At 50.5% G+C, this 25,533-nt stretch overlaps 1 protein-coding gene across 2 annotated transcripts; it reads right to left on the bottom strand.

Moving 5' to 3' along the window:
- Positions 1 to 36: 36 nt before the first annotated feature.
- On the bottom strand, positions 37 to 25,533 carry Gtpbp1 (GTP binding protein 1). 2 transcript variants are annotated; one of them, XM_069999549.1, is made up of 12 exons: positions 25,145 to 25,533; positions 22,181 to 22,292; positions 13,016 to 13,196; positions 12,220 to 12,568; positions 8,491 to 8,614; positions 7,349 to 7,463; positions 5,651 to 5,795; positions 5,381 to 5,563; positions 4,797 to 4,932; positions 4,117 to 4,295; positions 3,048 to 3,248; positions 37 to 1,320 (listed from the first exon to the last, which is right to left on the bottom strand). In XM_069999549.1, exons 1-12 carry the CDS (start codon positions 25,334 to 25,336, stop codon positions 1,228 to 1,230), a joined length of 2,010 nt encoding a protein of 669 aa, XP_069855650.1. In that variant the 5' UTR covers positions 25,337 to 25,533; the 3' UTR covers positions 37 to 1,227. The 2 variants fall into 2 exon arrangements, with proteins under 2 accessions (XP_069855650.1, XP_069855651.1); XM_069999550.1 differs by lacking the exons at positions 22,181 to 22,292; positions 25,145 to 25,533 and adding an exon at positions 21,919 to 21,967.

Here is a 25,533-nt window from a genome sequence, read left to right as displayed (position 1 = left end):
CTCCGCCTGGAGGGCTGGGCAGGGAACACGACACTGTCAACTTGGAAGAAACTTTTATTGTGAATGCTGGTCTGGTCAGTCCATGGCCACGGGGCAGTAGTAACTAGAAACAGCGGGGAGAGGGAGGGAGGAGAGGACCAGCAGCTGGGAAAGAAGGGCAGCTGAGGGCTGGAAGGTGAGGCTGAAGGAGGACCCAGCCAGCTGGGTGTCTGCCCTGGCTAAACAACACCCCGTCCCACCGGGCACCCTAGAAAAGCCGTGGGACACAGCTCAGTCCTGTGCAGCCTCATCTCCCACCCTGGGCAGCAAAGCTCCCCGTAGGCTAAGTGCTGTGCTGGGCAGGGAAGAATCTTTTTCCACAGCTCCACCTTCCCTCCCTGTACCCAGCTGGGCTCCGGGAACAGCTGGGCAGGATGGAGCTAGGGAAACGGGCACCACACCCAGTCTAGTTACCAGTGCCTGCCACCAACAAAGGCCCAAGTCCTCTGGTGGGCAGATGGCAGAGCCACGGGCGCCGGGGCCAGCCCGCACGAGCACAGGATTGTCTCCAAGGGGAAGCCCACTAGGGCGAGCTGGGGTGGTCAGAGTCCTGCGGCGCTGCTCACACACCACTGCAGTTTGTGATTACGTGCCTGAGGGCCCACGGGGAAAAGAGGGAGAGGGGGAAGCCACCGCGAGCTCCCTGCTATAAAGCCCCGGGTCTTAGACTCTGAGAGAAGATCCTGAATGCTGACGGCTCCTCAGCCCCAAAGGCAGCCCCGTCGAGGGGCTTCCGGCTGAGAAGCGCAGGGCAGGAAGCAGGCTCCTTGAGCCTTCTCACCTGGACAGACACACGGACGGACAGGACAGGCCGGTAGCTAGTTCTTGGAGGCTGGTGGCCGGCCAGGAGGAAAGGAGAACTGACAGGGCCTGGGCAGGCCGCACTCCGCCTCACACACTCACACACTCACACACACACACCACACTAAATCGAGAGACAGATATATAATAAAAAGAATAAAAACTAAGGGCCCAGATGTACAAAAGATGTGTGAGTGAGGAAGGAGGCAGGAAGAGGTGGGAGTCGGTCAGTTCTTGGGGAGTTTGGCCACCTTCCTCAGCTTATAAATTACAACCCCCCTGGAAAACGGGGCTGGGACCACGAGGAGGCTCCAGCTGTGGCCGGGTGAGCGGATGGCGATCTGCGCTGCCCTGCCCAGCCGGTGAGGTGGTCAGAGTGACGAGGATTCAGCAGCTGCTGGCAGGAGTCACACAGGCCCCCTGGGTCTTCACTTTGTGGCGCTGGCCCCCTCGTCGCCGGCCCCCACTGCTAGGTTTGGGCTGAAAAGAGAGAAGGAAGGCACTTGAGAAGCGCTGGCCCCGGGGAGCGGGGCGGCAGGCAGGGAGCACTGGGAGCTGCAAGGACGGTGGACACACCGCCCAGAGAGGCGCAAAACGTGAGCCGAGCCACGCTGGAGCGGAGGGAAGGAGCGTGCAGAAGGAAAGAACCAGAGGAAGAGCTCAACGAGAGGGAGCCGGGAGGGAGACACAAAGGAGAGAGACAGAACACAACATACAGAGCCAGGAACATTTTCCTTTCCCAAATAGGCATCCAAAGGAAATAAAAAAGCTGCTGGGAAGCAGCCGCTTAGCTCTGTTAGGCCAGGAGAGAAGTTGGGGAGAGCCCACGGGAGGTGGCGGTAGAAGCAGCGGTGACACAGCCACCCGCCTCCCGTGTGTGACAGGCACACAGGACCCACTGAGGCAGCATCGCCACCTCTCAAAGTCACTGGACCACAGTGCACATGCACATCACCTACAGGCTCAATATTTCCTGTGACTATAAAGACCATGAAAATTTTTAATTCTTTTTTTTTGGGGGGGGGGATGGGTCTGGTCATGGGGCCTGAACTCTGGGCCTGGGCGCTGTCCCTCAGCTCTTCAGCACAAGGCTAGCACTCTACCACTGCAGCTCCAGCGCCACTTCTGGTTTTCTGGTGGTTCATTGGGGATAACTCTCAGGACTTTCCTGCCTGGTCTGGCTTTGAACCACGATCCTCAGATCTCAGCTTCCTGAGTAGCTAGGATTACAGGCATGAGCCACCAGCACCCAGCTTTATTCTATTTTTATTTCATTCAAACTAAAAGCTTTGGTCTGGGCACTGAAAGCTTCTACCTGTAGTCTGGAAGACAGCCCTTTGGGGCCAGCTCATGTAAGAAGGTTCCCTAGACTATCTCCAAAATAAGCAGCAAAAAGCAGGACTAAAGGTATGGATTCAGTAGTAGAGCAAGTGGAAAAGTTGAGTTTAAATCCCAGTACTGTAAAAAAGAAAACACTAAAACCCAAAAGCTAAATTCTAAGACCAGACACAATGGTTCATGCTTGTAATCCCAGCAACTTGGAAATCAGAGGAAGGGAGGATTGTGGCTGGAGGCCAAATCAAGCAAGAAATTAGTGAGACCTCATCTCAACAGTGGTAGTGGTGTCTGTCTGTAAGGACAGTTATATAGGAGGCCATAGGGCCAGAGGTCAGCCTGGCAAAAATAAACAAATAAAAGCAAGATGCTCTCTGAAAAACAACTAAAGCTAAAAGGGCCAGAGGCTTGGCTGAAATGGTAGAGCACCTGCCTAGTAGGAATCGGTTCTGAGTTGAAACTCTAGCTGCACCAAACAAACAAAACCCTAAATAAATGCTCATCAAGATCAATTAAACAGGAGTCATGAGAACCACACATACTTTTTGCCTTGGATGACATCTGTGCGTCAGGAGTTATGTGAAGCATTTTTCTTTTTCTTTTTTCTTTTTTTTGCCAGTTGTGGGGCCTGAACTCTGGGCCTGGGCGCTGTCCCTCAGCTCTTCAGCTCAAGGCTAGCACTCTACCACTTCAGCCACAGTGCCACTTCCGGCTTTTTCTGCTTATGTGGTGCTCAGGAATTGAACCCAGGGCCTCATGCATGCGAAGCAAGCGCTCTACCACGGAGCCACCTTCCCTGGGGCTCCCGCCATCACCTCCACAGGATGAGCTGCAGCCCTCCCTGCCCCAGGCCAGGAGGGGCCCACACCCACCTGTGACTGGAGGCTGCTGGATGCAGCTGCCTGCCCAGGCCCTGGAGAGGCGGCTTCGTCCCCGGGTGCAGCTGCCCCTACTGCTGGCCCGCCAGATGGGCCCCCCTCTTCTCGCTTGGTCAGGGGGCCCTTTTTCGTCGATTGCATTTTGATCTGCTGGGGTTTGGAGTTCATTGGGGAGTTGTTGGTGGTCTGGAGGAGCTACAGAAGCCAAAGGATGGGGGGCGGTGAGCATGAGGCTGGAGCTGCCCACACCTCCCACCCCCACCCCCAGGCCAGCACCACTGTGGTGCCGGGGCCTCTGCTGTCCCCAGCTGCCCTTCCTACCCTGAAGCAAACTCCCTGCCCTTCCACCACCTTAGGCTTGGCCCAGAGGCTGCCCCAGCCAGCTCTGGACCAAGTTTTAGGGTCGGGCCTCAAGAAGATGCCAGGCGAATACCTTGTTAGGCCGCAACATCTGGAGTTTGTAAAAAATCCTAAAAGCTGGGCTTAGTGGTAGACTGCTTGCCTAGCAGGCATGAAGCCCTGGGTTGGATTCCTCAATAACACATACACAGAAAAGGCCAGAAGTGGAGCTTTGGCTCAAGTGGTGGAGTGCTAGCCTTGAGCAAAAGGAATGAGCTCAAGTCCCAGAATTGGCAAAATAAAGAAAAAGAAACCATAAAAGCCACTGCCCAGGAGTGCTGGGCTCAGAATCTATTTTTGTGGCCCAGGCTCAACCTTACAGGACACTACAGTGGGGACTAGAGCCTCTGCCAAACTCTCAGCTGGCCCCAAAAGAAGCAGGCCTTCAAGGCCACGAAGTCCCTAGGTCTGGTCCCCAGGGATGAGCCTGAGGAAACCGTTCAGGAGGTAGGGCCAACATGAGGCTGATTCCAGGACTGGACATGTGGAGTCCATTTCTTCCTTTGCTGAAGGGAAGGGGAGGAAGACGGCACTGTAGCAACACCTGGGCGCTGGCCCAGCCCCCCTAGAGCAGGGGCGTGGGTCCTAAAAAGCCTGTGGTGCTCACAGCCATGGGTGGGGGAGTTCAGTGCTTCCTGGGACAGGGGGTCTGCCCCCGTGGTACCTTGGTGATGGTGCCAACAGCCTTGGTGCGGCCTTCCCGGAACACCAGCCGCTGGTCTATGTGCAGGTACTCGGGGGTCTTGATGAAGCGGAAATGGACAGTAGCCTTATCCCCAGTGCGCAGACAGTCTTTGTCCATGCTTAGAATGGTGGCTGTCTGCCTGATGCTCCCACAATGCACTGCAGAGGGAGCAGGAAGGTCAGGTGTGCTAACAGCCTTAAGGCTGGGAGAAGCAGTGAGTGAAAGAAACTCTGGAGCTGCAGGCTAGCTGCAACTAGAGACCTGCTCCCTGCCTCATTCCCCACCTAGCTGGCCCCCAAGTCCTGTACTCAGGACCCCAGTTCCTGAGATTACATGCACCCCTCACTGGACTGGGAGCTCCTACAATTGAAGGCCCTTGCCCACTGTCTCCTCGCTCTCTGCTGTGTAGCACCACCTCTTGGGACACAGCAGTGCTCCACACACACAGTAGGTCCTCGAGGGCGGGTCTGGGGTCAGCCCCCTCGGTGAGCGTCTGCAGGACAGAATATGCTGAGACGCATGGGCAGAACTGAGGGATAGCTTGAACGCAATGGGCCTCTGCCTCTGGGCTGAAGCTACAACTAGAGATTGGGTCGCTGAGCACCTTTTGGGATGGGTTCAAGCAGGGCCTCTGGGGCAATAGTACCCTAGACACCTACCCATGGCCTGGTAGCGTGGGCTAATCGTGGTGGGGTGGTGGAGGACAAGAATCTCGGCCTCAAATTCCCAGGAGGCTTGGGGATTCAAGCGCGGAGAAACCATCACCATGCCCTTTCGGATGGATGAGCGCTTGATCTGAAAGCAAGAGGAACCACAGAGCATAGGGACCACGAGGCCTTCCAGCGTCACACACTGGCCGGTCCTGCCCCCACGCCTGACCGCTGGCGTGAACACACCAAGTCCCCGTTGTTCTGGCAGGAAGTCAAGTGACCCGGGGATCTGGCACACCCTCCCCCAACCCCATGTGGAGCAGGGCCCTATGCAGAGTGGACTTCTCATCAAGACGTGGAAGCTCGGGGCCCCTGTTCAGGCATCCAAGGGAGGACCAGAGCTCAGGAGGCAGCGGTCCTGGGTTTGAGTCCTCATTCGAACACTTACTGGCTGGGAGTCTTAGTTAAGCCAAGAGGCTCTGAGCCATTTTCTCATCTATGAAAGTGAGCTGGGGAGCAGCCACCAGAACTGGGGAAGGTGGTGAAGTGCCTTGCACACACAGTGCCAGGGGCATCGGGAAGTGCCCCCTCACCTTCTTCAGTGCAAATGAGGCTGTCTGGCCCCCGCGCACTTCCTTGACGGGCATGCGCTTGCGATGGATCGACTTGACGGCGATGGACAGGAAGTTCCCCAGGGGGTCCGGGCCTAGCAGCAGAGTGTCATTCAGCTTGATCAGGCCCCTCAGCGTCGTGCCTGACACCACGGTCCCCACACCCTGCAAGCAGAAGAGGCCAGGCTAATAAGCCACCCCACTCCAACTGGCCTACCTTGAGGCCCACCAGCCCCCACCCTGGCCACTCACGGGGACAGAATAGGTGTCATCAATCTGGAACTCGGCAGGCTCCTCCTCCCGGTAGCTGGTACGGGGGGACAGAAGGTTGAGGAACATTTTCAGCAGTTCTAGATTCTCGCCTGTAACATTGGATATCTGGAATATTGGGCACATCCTAAATGGAGGGGGAGAGAAGAAAGGAAAGAGGTGCTCAGCAGCCAGCTTCTACCCTGCAACCCCAGTCGCCATCTTCTCCAGAGAGCGTTACACACCACTTCTGTCCTGAAGCCCTTCTAGAGCTCGTGGACAACTACCTAGGACTATGTGACTTTTTCCATCAGTCATTTATTGGCTTAGTGAATCCAACTATTCAGGCTGAATTAAATTCCTTGAGACCAGTTGTACACAGTCCCATAGCTTCTAGAATGGTGCCAGCAAATCAATGAGCTGGAGCAGGGCAGGACAGGGCTGTGTCACTGAAACAGGCCCAAAATCCAGGCTGCCCTGAACCGATCACTAGGCAGATAGCTCCTAAGGAGGCCAAAGAACTAGCTATCTTGAGTACTATGCTACAGACACCTTTGAATCCTCCATGTTTACATGAGCAAACACCCAATGAATACTTATGGAATAAAAGGATACACTAATAACCTGTGATCAGAAAGATTCTGAGAATATAAAAAGCTAGTACAGCTGGTGCCGGTGGCTCACACCTGTAATCCTAAATATTCAGGAGACTGAGATCTGAGGATCACAGTTTGAAGTCAGCCTGGACAGGAAAATCTTGTGCTCAAGGCACAAGCCTTGAGCTCAAGGACAATGCCCAAGCCTTGAGTTCAAGCCCTAGGACTGGCACAAAAAAATAAAAAGCTTATAGAATAATAAAGAATAGCTACAGCTGGGCACCAGTGGCTCACGCCTGTAATCCTAGCTACTCAAGAGGCTGAGATCTGAGGATAGCAGTTCAAAGACAGCCAACTCAGGAAAGTCAGTGAAAGTCTTTTTTGTTGTTGGTGGTAGTGGTCATGGAGGCTTGAACTCTAGGCCTGGTTGCTGTCCCTGAGAGCTTTTGCTCAAGGCCAGCGCTCTACCACTTTGAGCCAGAGCTCCACCTCCAGTTTTCTGGTGGTTAATTGGAGATAAGAGTCTCACAAACTTTCCTGCCTGGGCTGGCTTTGAAAGGTGATCCTCAGATCACAACCCCCTGAGTAGCTAGGATTACAGGCATGAGCTAACCACACCCAGCCTAAGAGACCCTTATCTCCAATTAACAACCAGAAGTGGTGCTGTGGCTCAAAGTGGTAGAGCACCAGCTTTGAGCAAAATTTACTCAGGGACAGTGCCCAGGCCCTGAGTTCAAGTCCCACAACACACACACACACACACACACACACACACACACACACACACACACACACACACACACACACACACACACACACACACACACACACACACACACACACACACACACACACACACACACACACACGGTATATGTCTATTCTATACCAGCCAGGCACAGTGCTAAATGCCTTATGTAAATAAGTACATGGATACACATTATACATGTATGTATACATGCAATGTGTACATGTAATTGTTTCCTCCTGAACAGTAAGAATGACCAGGAGATCTCATGCCCGAAGCAGCCATTTTAGGCCTACTGTTCACCGTGGCCTGCTGGCATCGGCACCTGCTTGGAAGCATCCCGCCCCCACCCCTTACCTCTCAGAGCTGAAATTGGAAGCTGTAACAATCACATCGTCTTTGTTCTGTACCAGCACAGGGATCTTCCGACAGCCCGGTGACTTCAGCAGGCGCTGTAACAGCTTCAGGGTTTCTTAAAGGGTGAAACGGAACAGAATTAGGGGACACAGCCTTCTCTTTAGCCAGGCTTCCAGGGTAAGATGGGTCCATTCATTACTGATGCAAGCAGGAGACAGACAGACAGATGGAGTGTTAAATGCCACAATGCCTGGAGAAGCAAAAAGGAGGATCAAAACTTTGGGTGGGTTTGCACTGCCTGTGTGGAAAGCGCACAGATGGGGTCTCTTTTCTAAGGCTGTGAGTCTGAAATTTGGCAGATTTCTCCAGAATCTCTAGAAAGCCCACATCCTGTAGATGAGTAATTTAGAGGTTCCCTGGGAAGGACACTGTTCTTTCCAGAATGCTCTATTCCTGGAAATCTCATCTGTCAAAAGGACCTCTTGGTGTTTCTTTTTTTTTTTTTTTTTGGGTCCGGTTGTGGGGCCTGAACTCTGGGCCTGGGCGCTGTCCCTCAGCTCTTCAGCTCAAGGCTAGTGCTCTACCACCTGAGCCACAGCGCCACTTCCGGCTTTTTTCTTTTTGCTTATGTGGTGCTGAGGAACCGAACCCAGGGCCTCAGGCATGCAAGGCAAGCACTCTACCACTGAGCCACCTTCCCAGCCCTCTCTTGGTGTTTCTTAGAAGTGTGCAGAGGCTCTTATGATAAGGTTTTTCACAGGCCACACCACACTTCTCCCTAATAATCTGCATCAGAGAAGAAGAGGTACATGAAGGCCTACTCCCGCAAGCCCGAGTGGAAACTCCGCCTGAACCCCTCCATGTCCATCTAGCTTCAGTGGCACAGCCCCACATCTGCTGCCAGGGCACATCTGCAAAGAGGTGCCAGATTAGGAACCTTGAGGATCTTTTGCATTGAACTGGAAGGAACTAAGAACAGAGGGAAATTCTAGGCCATACTCGTACCAAGAACTAAATAGGGGAAGGAGCAGCAGCAGCAGATTTGAAAGAGGAAACTCTGGGCTGAAGGCCTGGCAACAGACCACCCCGAGACAGTGCTGCCAGTTACAGAGGTCACCAGCTGGGGTGCGGGCCTCATTTACCTTGCAGGATGTTAGCAGGACACATGTCGATCTTGGTGACTACTACGAAGACAGGTACATTAAGTGCCAATGCCAAGCCCAGGTGCTCCTTGGTCATTCCCACGATGCCAGCGTTGCTACCCACCTGTCCCAATGCAGAAAAAGAACGGTTAGGACAAGAGGAATAGTCTGCTGTTGCTAGGGATCAGGGTCTCAAAGAAAGCTGTTTGTGAAAGCTGGGCCGGGCCCAGATGGCGTTGACCCTGCTCAGTGACGAGACCACCAGAACCAGAGACCCGTGCACACGGGCTTCTGTCAGAATGAATTCAACTTAACATCTCTGGACCCTTAGTTTCCCATCTCTAAAATGGGGATAACCATCTCCATTTCAGAAGGCCGAGCTTGCAGGTTAGATGTCCTAACATTATGTGAAGGTTCTAAAACAAAAACCCAGCATGAACTGTTTGTGCAGTGGCACATCAACCTTCCAGTAATAATACAAGCTTTTCAGACTCACCACAAAGACTCGTGAAACAAATTAAGAGCACATGGAACTGCTGGGTATGGTGGTGTGGGCCTGTAATGCCAGCACTTAGGAGATCGAGACAGGGCATCAGGGAGCTTGAGGCCAGCCTGGATTATATATAGCAAGTGCCAGCCCAGTTTGGGCTACACAGCAAGATATTGTCTCAAAAAACAAGAAAAGCCAGGCACTGGTGGCTCACGCCTGCAATCCTAGCTACTCAGGAGGCTGAGATCTGACAATTGTGGTTCAAAGCCAGTGCAGGCGGGGAAGTCTGCGAGACTCTTATCTCCAATTAACCACCAGAAAACCAGAAGTGGTGCTGTGGCTCAAGTGGTAGAGTGCTAGCCTTGAGCTGAAGAACACAAAGACAGCGCCTAGGCCCAGAGTTCAAGACCTACAACCGACAAAAAAATAAGAAAAAAAAAAAAAGAAAATTATAGGGCTTATGTTCAAAATGCAATGCACAAAAGGAAAAAGAAACTTTTTATTGTTTTTGGTGCCAGTCCTGGGGCTGGAACTCAGAGCCTGGGCGCTATCCCTGAGTCTCTTTGTGCTCAAGGCTAGCACACTACCACTTGAGCCGCATCACCATTTCTGGCTTTTTCTGAGTAGTTTGTTGGAAATAAGAGTCTTGTGCACTTTCCTGCCCGGAATGGCTTTGATGGACAATCCTCAGATATGAGCCTCCTGAGTAGCGAGGATGGCAGCATGAGCCACCAGCATCTGGCTGAAAAAGCAACTCTTACCTTCTGACACAGGCTAATCCTCCATAAACACTTTTAAAAGAAGAGAAAATAAATTTTAAAAGGCAAGCTATAGGTAGTATGTCCCCATACAGAGGCGAGTAACTGGGGATGGGTGCAGCCATGCATGTGATTAGCACGTGCAGGCCCTGCATCCACCCCAAAACCACAAAAGAGAAAAACAGGTGAGCAGTATTAAACTGTTTGAAAAAAAGCAGCTGTAATAGAAGACAAGTGGGGAATATCTGGGATAATATAAATACAGACAAGTTACTGGCCACTTTCTTGGCTGCAGTAACAGTAGGAGATAGTACTTACTATGCTAAGTACTGGGGTCCACAACTCACTTTAAATGATTCAACCCAAAAAAAGGAAACAAATACATGTACCTTACCCATACATCATGTTAATGTTGACTCTAAATGGTGGGTTCATTCTTTATGTAACTTATACAATATGAAATAATATATATTATATTAATTAAAAAAAAGCTGAGTGACAATGGCTCATACCTGTAATCCTAGCTACTCAGGAGGCTGAGATCTGAGGATCTTCAAAGCTAGCCCAAGCAAACAAATCTGAGTGATCCTTATCTCCAATTAACCATTAAAAGTCAGAAATAGATGTGCGGTTCAAGTGGTGAAGTACCAGCTGTGATGAAATTTCAAGCCCCAGGACTAGCAGAGACAGACAGGCACTCAGACACAGAGAAAATGCTACCTGATTTGATGGCTACTCATTGCATGCATGTATAGAAATATCACATTGCACCCTATAAATATGTTAATTAAATATGTGTTAATTAAAAGTACAGTAGCTCAAGCTTGTCATCCATAGTCACTTGAGAGACTGAGATGGGAAAGAGTAGTTTAAGGCCAGCTAGGCAGAATTTCAGAAAAGATCTCATCTTAAGCTATGGCTGGGCACAGTGAGGTACCATCATTCCAATGGCCGGCAGTCCAGGCCTACGCGGTCATAAAAGGAGACTATCTCAAAGATGACCACCATGAAATGGAACTGGCTGAGGAGCTTACGTGGTATAGGGTGTGTCTAGCAAGTGAGGCCTGGAGTGCAAACTCTAGTACCACAAAAATAAAATAAAAAGAACAAAAAGCACCTATGCTCCAAATCAAGCCAATCATCTTCCACTGAGACTACTTCCTGATCAGCTGTTGTCCTCTAGTAATCAAGAGAGCTGGTGACAGACGTTGCAATGCTCCAATGAATGGGAGATGAAACCATGGTGTAACCCACTGATCTCAGGTGCAATGCCAGGAAGCTCAGGCAGAGAGCTGCCAGGAGTCCCTGCACAAGAAACCCAGCCTCTCTCTCCCATCCATTAGGGGAGTTGGGAGTTGGCCTGAGAACCTGTGTTTGTGGGACAACTTGAGCAGGTTTGCTAGGAACAGATGTCTGTGTTTCCCACACTTATTAACACAGGCAGCTGAAGAACTAGGAAGGGGAAGGAAGGACATGCCAGACGAAAATAACACTCACTTGTGCAAGTGCCTCTCCCCCCCCGCCTTCCTGCATGAGGTGAGCGGGGACTGTGCAGGTGTGGGCCTCACCATTCCCACTCTGTCTGGTGAAGAAACTCAGCGGGGCACACAGGCAAGCATGGCAATGTGAATGAGCCAATACGAGTTCTCTGCTTTCTCTCCTTCCCAGTGACTCTGCATGGTAAGTTGCTCAGAACCTAATCATGGGCTGGGAAGGTGGCTCAGTGGTACAGTGCTTGCCTAGCATGCATGAAGCCCTGAGCTCCACTCTTCATTACCACATTCACAGAAAAAGTTGGAAGTGGCACTGTGGCTCAAGTGGTAGAGTGCCAGCCTTGGGCAAAAGAAGCTCAGGGGCAGTGCCCAGGTTCTGAGTTCAAGCCCCCCCCCACACACCCCTAATTAATTATACTATGGGCTAAGGGCGTGGCTCAAATGGTTGAGCCTGCCTAGCAAGAGTGAGATCCCAAGTTCAAACCTCAATACTTCCTCCACCCCCCAAAAAAAAATATCTAATCACGCTAAATATAGCTCTCTGGGAGGCCCCATGACCAACATGTCCTAGTTCTGGTTGTGTCACCAGAACCCAAGGCCTGGCCCATAGGAAGCTCCCAGTAATGGCTGCACCTGACTGGAGGCCCCCTTGCCTGCTGCCTGGGCCTTCTGACAGGGGGCGCTCCCTCCATGCCTTCCCTAGGCCTCCCCTCTTTGAGAGGCCTGACGTGGCCTCCTGTAAGTACCAGGAAGAAACGTTTCTGAAGGCAGTAAGCACCAGGAAACCCTCATCCATGCCTCTCGCAAAAATAAGTCTGCAAACAAGGCCCTGTTTGTACCAGGAGCATCAAAGTAAACCGCTGGAGAAGACCTCAGTGCTTAGAGAGCCCACAGCACAGGCTGTGGCCTCGGAATGACGGCGAGCCCCTGCATGTGATGGGCCCAGCTGCCCTTCTCTGACATCCTCTGGGGAGCACCTCCCCCTTACCATGAGCATGCAGAAGTCGGGCAAATGGCCGGTCATGCCGAAGACGGTGGTCTTCAGGTACTTTTCATGGCCAGCCAGGTCAATGAAGGTAACGACCTTGGAGGACTGCTCACAGATCTTTGTCCACTCCAGGCTGCCACCGTGGCTGTCAGGCTTGTTCACCACATTGCCTTCGCTGTCAAAGCCCAGAATGTCGTTGCCCACACTGCTGGTGCGGCCAGATTCAATCTCGTGTTTGTGGCGGAAGAGTTTCTGGCGGGCAAAGCCACGGCCATTGTCCAGCTCTCCGTGCGTCAGGACCCCCAGAAGCGTACTTTTGCCGGCATCCACATTGCCCACCACTGCTACCCTGCGTGGACACAAACCCATGCATCCGTGTGAGAGTCCGTGGGTGAAGGACAGCTCAAGAGCCTGGAACTCGATCCCCGAGTCCAGGCTTGGCCCTGCACCCCTCGACTCACGGTGTATTGCCAATGTCCCTGGAGCCACGTCCAGGGAGTGCAATGCCCTTTGGCGCCCTGTGACTAAGGCCTATTTCTCCAACTTCCACCCCGGGAAGAACCCCAAAGTGGATTTTCAGCCACACAGCTCCCACAGTACCCGCAAAATGCAGGCTGTACCCTCTCTTACACTTCCCAGAAACAGTGATGCTATCCTAACCCAGGCACTTTCGCCCGCTCAGAAAGGGTGAGAGCTGACATGGTGGGTGTCACAGGCCCCATCATCATTCTCAGCTGGGCCCTAACCACATGCTTCCACACAGAGCACCCCGGAACAAGTTCTGAGGCCTCCTCACCTGACCTCCAGGAAGTCGTTGTCTCCTACTCGTTTCCGAACCAGGTAATCCCGCACACGGCCACCAGCTTCTTGACGCTCCCGCAGGAGGATGACATCCGCCTCTATCTGCTCCGCCATGCTCTTCACTGTGGCATAAGAGGCCTCCATGTCTGCTTCACTCAGCCCGTACTCAGTCCCATCTGGTGACAAGAGAGCAGGCATCAGCCACAGAGAGAGTCCTAACCAATCAGCCAGGCAACAAGCCAGCCAGTCCGCCCCAACTAACCAAGGACCTGCCTGGGCACTGGAGAACACAGTCTCTACCTGAGTGCAAACAGGAAGCGCAGAGTTAAGGTGTGACAGTGCCAGCGGCTTCCCCACCAAGCAGGGCACTGGGCAATTCACTCAACTACAGTCACCGCCACTCTCCTAGGTATTAAGCCCCCGCACTGGGAATGCAGGTGTCCTTAGTGAGTTCACTGCCACACAGGAGAGAGGGAAGAAATTAATTAACTACAACAGGGCTCCAGCACTGTGCTGTTGAAAGCAAAGCACAGAGCTGGGCGCAGGTGGCTCACGCCTGTAATCCTAGCTACTCTGAGGATCGAGGTTCAAAGCTAGCCCAGGCAGGAAAGCAGGAAAGTCCATGAGACTCTTTATCTCCAATTAACCACCAGAAAATCAGAAGTAACCTTGTGGCTCAAGAGGTAAAGTGGTAGCCTTGATCTGAAGAGCTCAGGGACGGCGCCCAGCCCCAGAGTTCAAGCCCCATGATGACCCCCCCCCAAAAAAAAAGAAAAAGAAAGAAAGCAAAGCAGGGCCTGGAGAAGGGCAGTTTGGGGGCGCTGACTCCAAACCTGGTCTTCAGGGGTGAGAAAGAAATCCACAGAAAAAACAGGACAGTCTGCCAGTGAGACAACGCATGGGGCATAGCAGAGGCTGGTACAGTCAGGAAAGACACTCAGGGTGATGGGGGTGCAGTCTAGGGGACAGGGGGGCGGCCAGAGAGAGCTGCTGGGGCAGGACAGCAGACAGCAGCAAAGCTGAGAGTAATAACACAATCAAATCAAGGTGTGTTACAGAGATCTCATGGCTAAGCAAGAGGCCAGATACAGGAAGCAGAGAGAAGTAATTCGAGCCATCTACGGAACCCATGAGGACTGGAAGATAGAGGAAATGGAGATTTCTGGATTATTTAGAGGTAGACTTTTAACTGAGGTGTGGCTCGGGCAACGTGTCCAGCAAGCAGGTGAAAAAGGAATTCAAGTCCAGGAAGAGGAGGGGAGGCAAGGAAGGAGGGTGGCTCTTGTTCCCCAGGGCCTACATACCGTAAGCCACCTGTAGCTTCTTCTGGGTGCTGTGGGGTTTAACTCCCACCCCTGCGCTTTCAGCCTTTCCCTGGGCTCCTTGTGGGGTGAGCCCCTTAAGCCAAGCAACCTCTTCTCTTCTGCCACCTAAAAACCTTGTGCCAGGAGTGCTCCCTGCCTCCCTCTCCAATGCTCTCCTGAAACCAGCCTGTCACATTTACACTAAGAAAAGGGCTGGGGGCATGACTCAAGTGGTAGAGCACCTCACTAGAAAAAGAAAGCCACCTTCTTTCCCTTTTTCCTATTTACCTCCTGGGCTATCAATATCTCCAGAGTAGCCCACCTTGTAGACCATCCAACTCTACTTGCTCTGAATTGACTATTTTTCCTGAAGAAAGTTTACAGACATCACCAATGGCTTTCCAGCATGCTATACCGCTGCCATCCTGCCTTGCCTTCTGAGGCACAATTGTCTCACCTGTCGTCATCAAAGACCTTCTTCTCACCAGATGCCTGAATCCGAGCTACTCAAGAAGCTGAGATCTGAGGACCATGGTTCAAAGCCAGCCCAGGCAGGAAAGTATGTGAGACTCTTATCGCCAATAAGCTACCAAAGAAAAGCCAGAAGTGGAGCTGTGGCTCAAGTGGAAACTTGTGACAATGCCCAGGCCCTGAGTTCAAGCCCCTGCCCCACCCCACCCTCATCTTCTTTCCTCTAAACTTGATCCTTAGCCATCTTGAGTCTTCATCTATGGCTCCAACTGGTTTTGTTGTTGTTGTTGTTTTTCCAGTCCTGGGGCTTGAATTCTGGGCCTGGGCACTGTCCCTCAGCTCTTCAGCTCAAGGCTAGCGCTCTACCATTTGAGCCACAGCACCACTTCCGGCCTTTTCTGTTTATGTGGTACTGAGGAATGGAACCCAGGGCTTCATGCATGACAAGGCAAGCACTCTACCACTGAGCCACATCTCCAGCCTCCCACTCTTTGACAACCTCAAAAACATTGCTATGGAGTAGTATCTTCCTCCCTGAGCTCCATACCAAGTTTCCAATGACCTGGATGATAACTCTAGAAGTCTGATCCAATTTCAACCACCAGCACCCACTTTGAACAGCAGCATGCAAATAATTTGCCTCTAAAGCACTAGGTAGGCATTGCTACTTCCTCTTAACAGTGTAGCAAATAGCCAGGCATGGTGGCATATGCTTGTAATCCCAGCACTATAGGAGGCAGACATGGAGGGATCAGAGGATAGTAAATTTAATATTAGTCTGGATCAGAGAGATTCTACTTAAAAAAAAAAAAAGTGGGGTAAATAGAAGCCAGTGGCCTCAGAGTGGGGCCTTATGAACTGTGGTCTTCTGAGTCCAAATTTAGAGCCTGGTCCTTTGCCAGTGTCCCTCTTGCTGGTGGACCTCCCTTCCCCTTCCAATAATGACAACACGTTCCTTCCGGTCACTTGAGCTTAACACTCATCATCTAGTCCTGCTGATTCCAGCTCTTTATCATGCCCTTCCTTCTCACTGTCTACTCTGTTCACCAATCCACTGCCACCCATCTGACTCCAGCCTTTATTCTACCCGAGTCACTGCAACAGACTTTCTGTTAGTCTCAGCAGATCCAGCTTACTCTCTCCTCATCCTGTGTAGATCCACACACTTAAGTCCCCAAAGGAATCTCAGCTCTAAAGACGTCACTTCCACATCAAACCTCCCAATGACTATAAAGAACCAGTAGCCTTTCCGTCCCAATCCCCTAAGGCCTCCCCAGCTTGTATACTCCCTTCTCAACCTCCTCATCAGCTCTGCCCCAGTCCACGTGGCCCAAGCACTCCTTCCGCTAGCTCCTGCATGTCCCAGCTCTACAGTTTTGCTCATGGACTTCCTGTCCCACCAGAGCCAGTCAGGAGGTATCCTGAGAAGGGCCTGACGCACTGTCTTGCTCAGAGGCCCACAGACATTTCTCTCCCTTACAGCCTTGTGCAATGGTGCTTTGGACACAGGCCCTTCCCAACCATACATGTTGAGGATGGGACTGTATTTCAACCATTCCTTGACCCTTGATGCCCCACAGGGGTAGCTTTTCAACCTCAGGTCCCAAACATTGGTATAAATACAATGCAAATGAACCCAAACAAGAGCAATAGGTTGTGGGGAGGATGAGAGGTTCTAAGTATATGGGCAAGTGAACTCTGAACACTTTCTGGGTTAGAGAAGGGCTTGGGATATGTGATCCTCAAGGAACACATCTTGTTATCTTGTGTGCACTTCTGTGTGTACATGTGCACACATATGCATGTGACACCTGCCAATCCTAGGGCTTGAACTCAGGGCTTGGGTGTTGTCCCTGAGCTTTTTTGCTCAGGCTGGTGCTCTACCACTTGAGCCACAGGGCTACGTCAGGCTTTTTGGTGGTTAATTGGAGATAAGAGTCTTATGAACTTTCCTACCCAGGCTGGCTTTGAACCGAGATCCTCAGATCTCAGCCTCCTAGTAGCTAGGATTATAGGCATGAGCCACTTGTGCCCAGCCAGAGGGTATTTTTCTTTGGCTTTTTTCTTATTTTTTGTCAGTTAGAAGGCTTGAACTCTGGGTCTGGGCGCTGTCCCTCAGGTCTTCAGCTCAAGGCGCACGCGCTACCACTTGAACCACAGTGTTACTTCCAGTTTTCTGGTGATTTATTGGAGATAAGAGTATCACGGACTTTCCTGCCCGGTCTGGCTTTGAACCGCAAGCCTCAGATCTTAGCCTCCTGAGTAGCTAGGATTACAGGTGTGAGCCACCAGCACCTGCTAATGTTTTGCGGGGGGCAGTATATTTTTACTGAGGTTTGACCATAGGGTCTCACGCTTGTGAGCCAGGTGGTCTATCACTTGAGTCAGCCCTTTTTACTCAGGTTATTTTTTCAGATGCTTGTACCTTTGCCTCCCTTGTACCATCATGCTTAGTTTACTAACTGAGGTCTCAGTAACTTTTTGCCTGAACTGGTCTCAAACCCTGATCCTCTTGAGTAGCTGGAGTTACAGACACAAGCCATCTGGACTCCTCAATTCTACCTATTCCCCTCTGACAGTATATGGAAAATCAGTGCTTTCAGATCCTGCTCCACACCATGGTGTGTCGACAATGTCACCTTGTCCATCAGGGATCTCGGTCATACTACCCTTCTCTAGCACTCACTGCATTCTTCACTTCAGGAGTGGAGACAAAAGCTGCAGAGGTCCAATTACTAAAGGCCACAGACTCAGCCACGCACAACCCTAATCAGATTTCCCTCCCACCAGTTCATTTACCTTTCATAAGCCCAGTGTGCTGCAATGACTCCCCAGACTTTAGGGATAAGTGTCTAACCAATTCAGCATGGCATTCAAGGACCCTCATACTTGAGCCCTGTCTATCTGTCCAGTCTCCCCTCTTGACCTCACTCTCTACTCCCACCTTACTGGCTTACTTCTCACCCACTAAATACGCCTATCTCCAGTGTGTCATGCCTTCTTGCATCATTCCCTTTGCCCACTCGTCACCACCTCCATTTACCTGGAAATTCCTGTTCATGGCTTAGGACCAACCCAAGTAGCCCGTATAACCTTTCCTGATCGCCCTCCCTCGTGAAGATACAACATCCTTCCTATGTCCCCTGTACTTTAATGGAGCACCTGGTCACAATCATGACTCTGAAAAGGTCATGATTTAGTGTTTAGGAAATGAACAAAGTTGGAAAGAAATCTCACGGTAAATCAACCACACAGCCTGGGATCCTGAAAATGTTAATACTGCAACTGCTAATACTAACATTTATTTACATGTCATGTGATTACTTTGAATTTCCACGAATTCATCATGGGATAGGTTCTATTGTTATCCATATTTTGAGACAAAGAAAAAGTCCCAGGCAAACCCAACCCTGCCAAGCTCTAAACCTAAACTACAAGGCTCCATTAACTTGCCTCCTTGTAAAATACCAACCTTACATTAAGAACACACACAGAGCCAGGCATCAGTGGCTCACGCCTGTAATCCTAGCTACTCAGGAGGCTGAGATCTGAGGATCGCGGTTCAAAGCCAGCCCAGGCAGGAAAGTTCATGAGACTCTCATCTCCAATTAACCACCAGAAACCCAGAAGTGACACTGTGGCTCAAGTGGTAGAGCGCTCGCCTTGAGCAAAAGAGTTCAGGAACAGCAAGTGCCCAGGCCCTGAGCGGAAAATAATTTTTTTTACATCCAATTGTTTATACACCATTCTCTGAGGCAGGAAGGAGAAGGTGTCATTCCCTCTTCTCCAGAGGAAGGCCATGACAGAGAGGTGAAGCACCAAGGACTATAGGAAGTAGAACGAAGCCCACCCCTGGGCCCCTGCATCTGGTTCAGTCTGTTTGATGTTCAACTTGCTGAACTAGTTCTGACCTCTTTTTGCCTTTATAGAATCCAGCAGGCAGGAGTCACTATGCACGGCATAGCATCCAGCTAGGCGATGGGAGGATAATGCTGGGGTGTGTGGGAGATGGGCTAATGGGTGTTTGACATCTTATGCTTTGCCACAGGAGGGTTAATTAGTTGTGAGTTGCCAAGGCAATAAACTCAGAGTACAGAGTAAAGGACAAGAAGGAGGGAGTCTTAAGAATCTAGGTCTTTCCCAGAGCCTGAAGCAGGAGGATAAAATTTGACACCAGCCTGGGCTACATACTGAACACCTTCCTCCGCAAATTAAAAAACAAAGAAAGAAAGCAAAGAAAAGAGAAAAAAGAAAAGAAAAATCTGAGTCTTCAAGACTAGTCATACCACTTGTCAAAACTGACCTTTATGTGGTTTCTGAAATTCTATAAGCATGAAGTGATCTTTGAATGGCTCATCTTATTAAATAAAGCCTGCCAAACATATACTGGACAAGCTTTCAAAAGCTTTTTATTGTGAAAATACCATACAGAGGGGTTACAATTACATGGGTAAGGTTATCAGTGATTTCTTAGTCCCCAAGTAGAATGGCCTTTTCTGAACCTAAAAGTACTTTCAGCCTGGGGAATACTCAACAATGCCAACCAACTTTATCCCCTCTTGACATGCAGCACCCTGGGTCTGCCTATCTCTCTTACCAAGTCTTCTTTTAGGTGATAAGACCCATGACTGGGGAGGTGGCAGCAAGAATGAGGAGAGAGGGCTTTACAAAGTCGGTGGGGGGGGGGGATGGGGGAAGGGGGGAAGGAGAAGGATTGGGATTGGGGGGGAGGGGGAGGCTGGGAAGGGATGTGAAGGGTAAACAAAAGGAGGAGGCTGCAATGCTTGGTAAGAAATGTACGCATTATCCTGCCCATGTAATTGTAACCCCTCTGTACAGTATGTTCACAAATAAAATTTAAAAAAAAAAAAAAAAGAATGAGGAGAGATAGGAGACACATGTCACAGGGAAGTATATCAGTATTTGGACATCAAACCTTTCTTTTGTCATCTTGTGGCATTTCCAAGTACTGTTTCCTATTCAATTCTTGGTGTATATGACATCTTTCCTCCTTGAAGAAGGTACCAGATACTAACTACTCAGGAGGCTGAGATCTGAGGATTGTAGTTTGAAGCTGGTCCAGGCAGAAAAGTCCCCATGAGACCCTTATCTCCAATAAACTGCTCAAAAAGGCTAGAAGTGGCACCATGGCTCAAGTGGTAGAGCGCTAGCCTCAAGCACAAAGAGACTCAGGGAGGGCGGGGAAGGTGGCTCAGTGGTAGAGCGCTTGCCTTGCATGCCTGAGGCCCTGGGTTCGATTCCTCAGCACCACATAAGCAGGGGAAAAAAAGCCGGAAGTGGCGCTGTGGCTCAGGTGGTAGTGCGCTAGCCTTGAGCTGAAGAGCTGAGAGACAGCGCCCAGGCCCAGAGTTCAGGCCCCATGACCGGACTCAAAAAAAAAAAAAACACACAAAAAACAAAGAGACCCAGGGACAGTGCCCAGGCCTTGATTTCAAGCCCCAGGACCAGGGAAAAAAAAAAGAAGATAAAATTTACCCCCCACTAATGCTGGGGATCAAACTTAGGGCCTGCCTAGAACATGCTAGGTAAGCAGGCTCCTACTAAGCTACACCTCTAGCCCCAAAGGCCAGATTTTTAGTATTCAATAGAGAATTGGGAGTATGGATCAGGTGGTAGAGTGCTTGCTTAGCAAGTGCAGGCTCTGAGTTATAAACCCAGTTCAGGAAAAAAAATAAAATAAAGTATCCAAAAGAACTATGCAACAGTATCAAATCTTAGAAGATACTTTTTAATTTTTATTTATTTATTTATTTTTAGGTTGGTCATGGGGCTTGGACTGAGGGCCTGGGTGCTGTCTCTAAGCTCTTTTGCTCAAGGCTAGCACTCTACTACTTTGAGTCACAGCTCTACTTCCCATTTTCTGGTGGCTAATTGTAGATAGAGTCTCACGGACTATCCTGCCAGAGCTGGCTTTGAACCTTGATCCTCAGATCTCAGCCTCCTAATTAGCTAGGATTACAGGAGTGAGTCATCAACATCTGGTGAGAAGATACTTTTCAATTGATTTTTGCCAACTAGTCAGGGGAAAAAATTGGGGGGTGGGAGTAGTCTTGGGAATTGAACCCAGCCTTGTACATAGTAGACGAGTATCTTACCTCTGAGCAATACTCCAACCCTTTTACTTTTTAAGGGTCTCCCTAAATTGCCCAGGCTGGCCTCCAACTTGTGACCATCCTGCCTCCACCTCCCAAGGGATGACAGGCTTAGACTATCCTGCTCAGCAATTCCATTTACAAAAGAATTATTACCTGCCTTTACAAAGACTACAGTGAGCAAAGAAAACTGCTGCCTTAATGATGTATCCAGGCCCATCCTGGGGCTTTCTGCAAAGACGCCAAGAGACAAGTGCCAGTATGGGCTGAATTCATTCATGTTAACAATCTCAGGAAGTGAAGCGGTGGCTCAAGTGGTAGAGCACAAGCTTTAAGTAAAAAGGCTCAGGGCAGCATTCAGGCTATAATTTCAAGTCCCAAAAAGAAAAAAAAAATCTCATTCAAATCATTTCTTTGAGTTGGAGATGTGGCTCAGATAGTAGAGCACCTGAGTGAACGCCAGCATCAGACAGTGAATTTGAGTCCCAGTTTTGGGCAAAAAAGAAGGAAAAAGAAAGAATTCAAGAAACAATCTCAGGTGTCATATTTCAGAAAAGATAATGCCATAAGGAAGATGAAAGGAAGTTGATCTTGTACTGAGGAGATAAACTAGCAGTGTGTTGGGGGATGGAGCACCATTCCTCTGCATCATCTGGGATCCGGTCCCGGGCTCCCTTCCTCTAAAACAGGAGGCCCCATTGCAATGAATAAGTAGGTTGGATGACAATAACTAGCATGCTCTCAAGTGTACATGCCTGTCAGGATCTACTGGGGAGAAACGGGACCTCTGTTATCACAGCTATCCAGACTGAATGGTCATTGTGTTCTGGGCCACAACCTGACTGAGAAGAGGAACTCTGGGCATCTGTTCCTTGCTGACACAAAGAAGAATGACAGATTCTCTACTAAGCAGGATACAGAGAATGACGGGATCCATAAACAGGGCTTGGAGAGAAGAACTGGATTTTCCCAGGCCAGACCAACTCTAGAGCTAAAACTTGTCCTGTTACCTTGGAAAAGAAGTTTCCTTGCTTGGTGCTTCATTTCCTTTTATGCAAATGGGGAACATCTGTACAACTACTTGGATTCGTTACAGCCAAGCACATGGTGACCACTATGGTGGGAGCTGACATGAGCTCTGCCTGTTTATGTTCTCCCAACAGTTCTGGCGACACTAAGCATCACTGTAACTGAGACATATGAATGGTGACAAAGGAGGCAAATGTGCTCTAAATAATTGTTTAAAATAAATGAAAGGAAAACTATGCTCACCTGATCCCTGCCCAATGACATATATGGTCTCTCCGCATCCCTCGTCCATCCTCTCCCACATCTGCCGAAGTAGGCTGTCATACTGCTCTGATGTAGGGCTCACTAGAACCAGCTAGAAGAGAAACCAACAGCCTTAGGACCACACTTACTAGACAGCACCAGTCAAAGCTGATCAACAGCCTGACCAAAGACCTATCAAACCCACAGTACCCTAATTGGAAACAGCTGTGCAGCCCAGCCCCCTCATACCCTCTCTTCCTCTCCTAAAGCAGCCTTATATGATCCAGATGGTGTACAACCTGAGTACATCTGAGCCACCACCCACGAAGAGGTATAAGCAGCCTGCCTCTGAGTTTCATAAGAGGGCAGGAACCAAACAACTGAGGAGCTGGCACTACAGGAAGAGGCTGATGAGCAGTACTTTACACCCATGTGCCAGTCTACCTGCAGTGTGCATCTGGAAATTCAAGGACGGAAAGCTCATATACATCCAGCAGCTCCCACAATAACAGAAGAATTTTGTTCCACCTCATATTAGCTACCTTGATTATTTGGGAAACAGTGGGGAAAGCTGCCTAGAAGAGTCATCTTCATCAACGAAAATATCACTACCACTAAAGTAAGCATAAGCATCATTGCTGTGTAAATTCTGTCCATCACATTGAAGCACTGACCACTTATTTGGGGAGGTCTTTCACCACGAGGCACCTCAGACAATTCCTATGTGACCTTGGACAAAGAACTTAACCTCTCTGAATCTCAGTCTATAAAACAGAAATGCCACCTTACATCCTAAAGCTACTGTAGAGACCAACTAAAACAGCATGTACAACATTGAGCCTACAGCTCAGTAAATGGTCACTGTGTTTTCTTTACCCAGTTGTTTCTAGGAAAACCTTCTTCTATGAAACTCACCACAAATGTTCACTGTTTCTCCCTTGAAAAGCTTCTTAGAGCCTTAGGTCCCCACATGAGATTGTGGTAAGTGTGTCTTAACCACTAGGCTTTACACTTTTCAGGACTTAATCTATTAAATCCATTCCTTTACTCCTCCACATGGCTTTTCTTTTCAATACCATCAATATTTATATTATATTTGGCTTCTGCATTTCAAAACTATGAGGATTTCCCAGCTCTTTATCACTTCCTTACCCATGACCATTACACAGACTGGTCAGAAAATAAAAGGTCCCATCCTCTCTGCAACGTTGCCCTACAATTTCCTGTCTTCAAGTTTCTTCAGCACCTTGGCTGGGTATTGACCTCTACCTGGTCCACTTCTGAGTCAGATGCCTATCCTATAACTTCCTGAATTGACTCATAGAAGCGTGCAATAATAAACTGGACACTGCCTGGGTCATATTGCCTCGCCCTTTTCCCCAACCTTCTGTCTCTCTGAGTTTGCCACCCCTCATGATAGCTTTAGAGGAACCAGACAGGACCACTGTGACAAACAGGACCCACCTCGCTTCCAAGTGCTGAGACTAGAAGGACAAAGAACAGTTGAGCAATTGCTTAGTTAGGATGCAGCGAAGGACTAAGTTTCTGGTCAGCATAAGCTATGAAAATTCACAAACATTTTCAAAGCTCCATTAAAAAAAAAATCTCTAGGGCTGGGAAGGGGCTCAGTGGTAGAGTGCTTGCCTAGCATGCATGACACCCTGGGTTCGATTCCTCAGCACCACATAAACAGAAAAAGCCAGAAGTGGCGCTGTGGCTCAAGTGGTAGAGCACTAGCCTTGAGCTGACGAGCTGAGGGACGGCGCCCAGGCCCAGAATTCAAGCCCCACAACCGACCAAAAAACCCAAAAAAACAAAAAACAAAAAACAAAAATCTCTATTGTAACTATACTACAACAGGTAGGAGGTATTACTAACATTCTGTCTTCTATCAGTTGTTATTTAATCCGCACAGAGAAGTACCAGCTATCCAGTTCAAATGGGCAGAGTCTCTAGTACGGATCAAAAAACCACGACACTAGATGTCTTCACATACACTTCTAATTTTTGCAGCAAATTTGTACTTTCTGAAGCCCAGGCGGGTAAAGAAATGAGAGGTTAAGAAACTTTCCCAAGGTCACGAGCCTTTTGAATGGCAGATCAAGAAAGGGAGCCCAGCCTGTCAGACTCCCAAGTTGACATTCTTTTCTTTGGCTGTGTTAGGCACCTTCAAAACACCAGTTTATATCTTAGACTTACTTTTGCGTTTCTCCACAACGCCAGGCAGGTGGTGAACCCTTAATCCCTGCCTCCCATTCCTAACAGCTCAATTTTATTTAAAACACTACTTAAAAGGACCTTCGTTATTCTCTAACGTACGAGAGCTGGTTCCACTCCCAGATAGTGAGATTTGGGGTCATGCCCATCTTTCAAGTGGAAAACAGAATGTGTTTTCGGTGGACTCGCGAGGTGGACATTCCTCAGATACCCTTCTCCCCGACTGAGCGGCCACTTTCTGTTTCCTGTCCGCAGATCAGGACCAGATGCGGCGGCCACCCCGCTGCCTCCTCTCCCACTACCTGTCCCGGAGCGTCCCGCCCGCGGCCCAAGCCGCCCCGCTCCCGGGCGCTCCAGGGAACCGAACACTCTGGGTCTCCCATCCAACCCGAGGAAGGGCCGAGGCCGCCCGGCGCCCGGCGCCCGGCGCGGGGACAAGTACCCCCACGGCGCGCTGCGGGCGTCGAGCGCCCCGGTTCCACGTGGCGGGGCCGAGGGGCTGCGATCCCGGCGGGAGCCTAGAGCGCGGGAGGACGGGTCAGCACCGCCAGGAACCCAGGTGGCCGTGGGGGGCTCGGGGATCGTTCGGCCCTCGCACGTCTCCGAGAGCGGCCGGTGGGCAAGTTCGGGCCCTTCCCGCGTTCCTGCCCACCCCAAGACTGGACGGCCGGGTGTCCACCGTCGCCGGGGAGACGGCTCGGCCCGCCGCGGATCCCCGTAGAGCCCGCCGCCGCCGCCCGGGCCTACCTTGCTGGTGAGGTCCAGCTCCGGCTCGCCATTGAGCGCCTCGCCGTCCTCGCTGCAATCCGAGTCGAAGCCGCCGTGGAGCCGGGCTGCCGCCGCTGCGGCCCTGGCCGCCCCCGGAGAGCTGGGCTCCGGGGCGAACATCGAGGCCGGCACCGGCGAGTCCATCGGGGAGCGACTCCGCTCCGCCGCCATCTTTAATAACTTAGGCTAATTCGCAGTCTGCCGCCCTCCTCCCGGCTCATTTGACTAATCTATGCGCGGGCCCGCCCCTCTCTCGTTGGAATAATTTATGCGAAACTTCTCCAGCTGCACTTATCTCTAGCTCAGACACAATTAACCGGGATTCCCAGCCGCCAATCGCTGCGGTCCTTCCAAATATCCTCATGAAT

The sequence above is a fragment of the Dipodomys merriami genome, unplaced genomic scaffold, assembly GCF_024711535.1.
Source record: "Dipodomys merriami isolate MVZ:Mamm:240054 unplaced genomic scaffold, mDipMer1.0.p SCAF_55, whole genome shotgun sequence".
NCBI classification, from domain to species: Eukaryota; Metazoa; Chordata; class Mammalia; order Rodentia; family Heteromyidae; genus Dipodomys; species Dipodomys merriami.
Note: the sequence above shows the minus strand (reverse complement) of the source record. Positions and strands in the feature narration are given on the sequence as shown.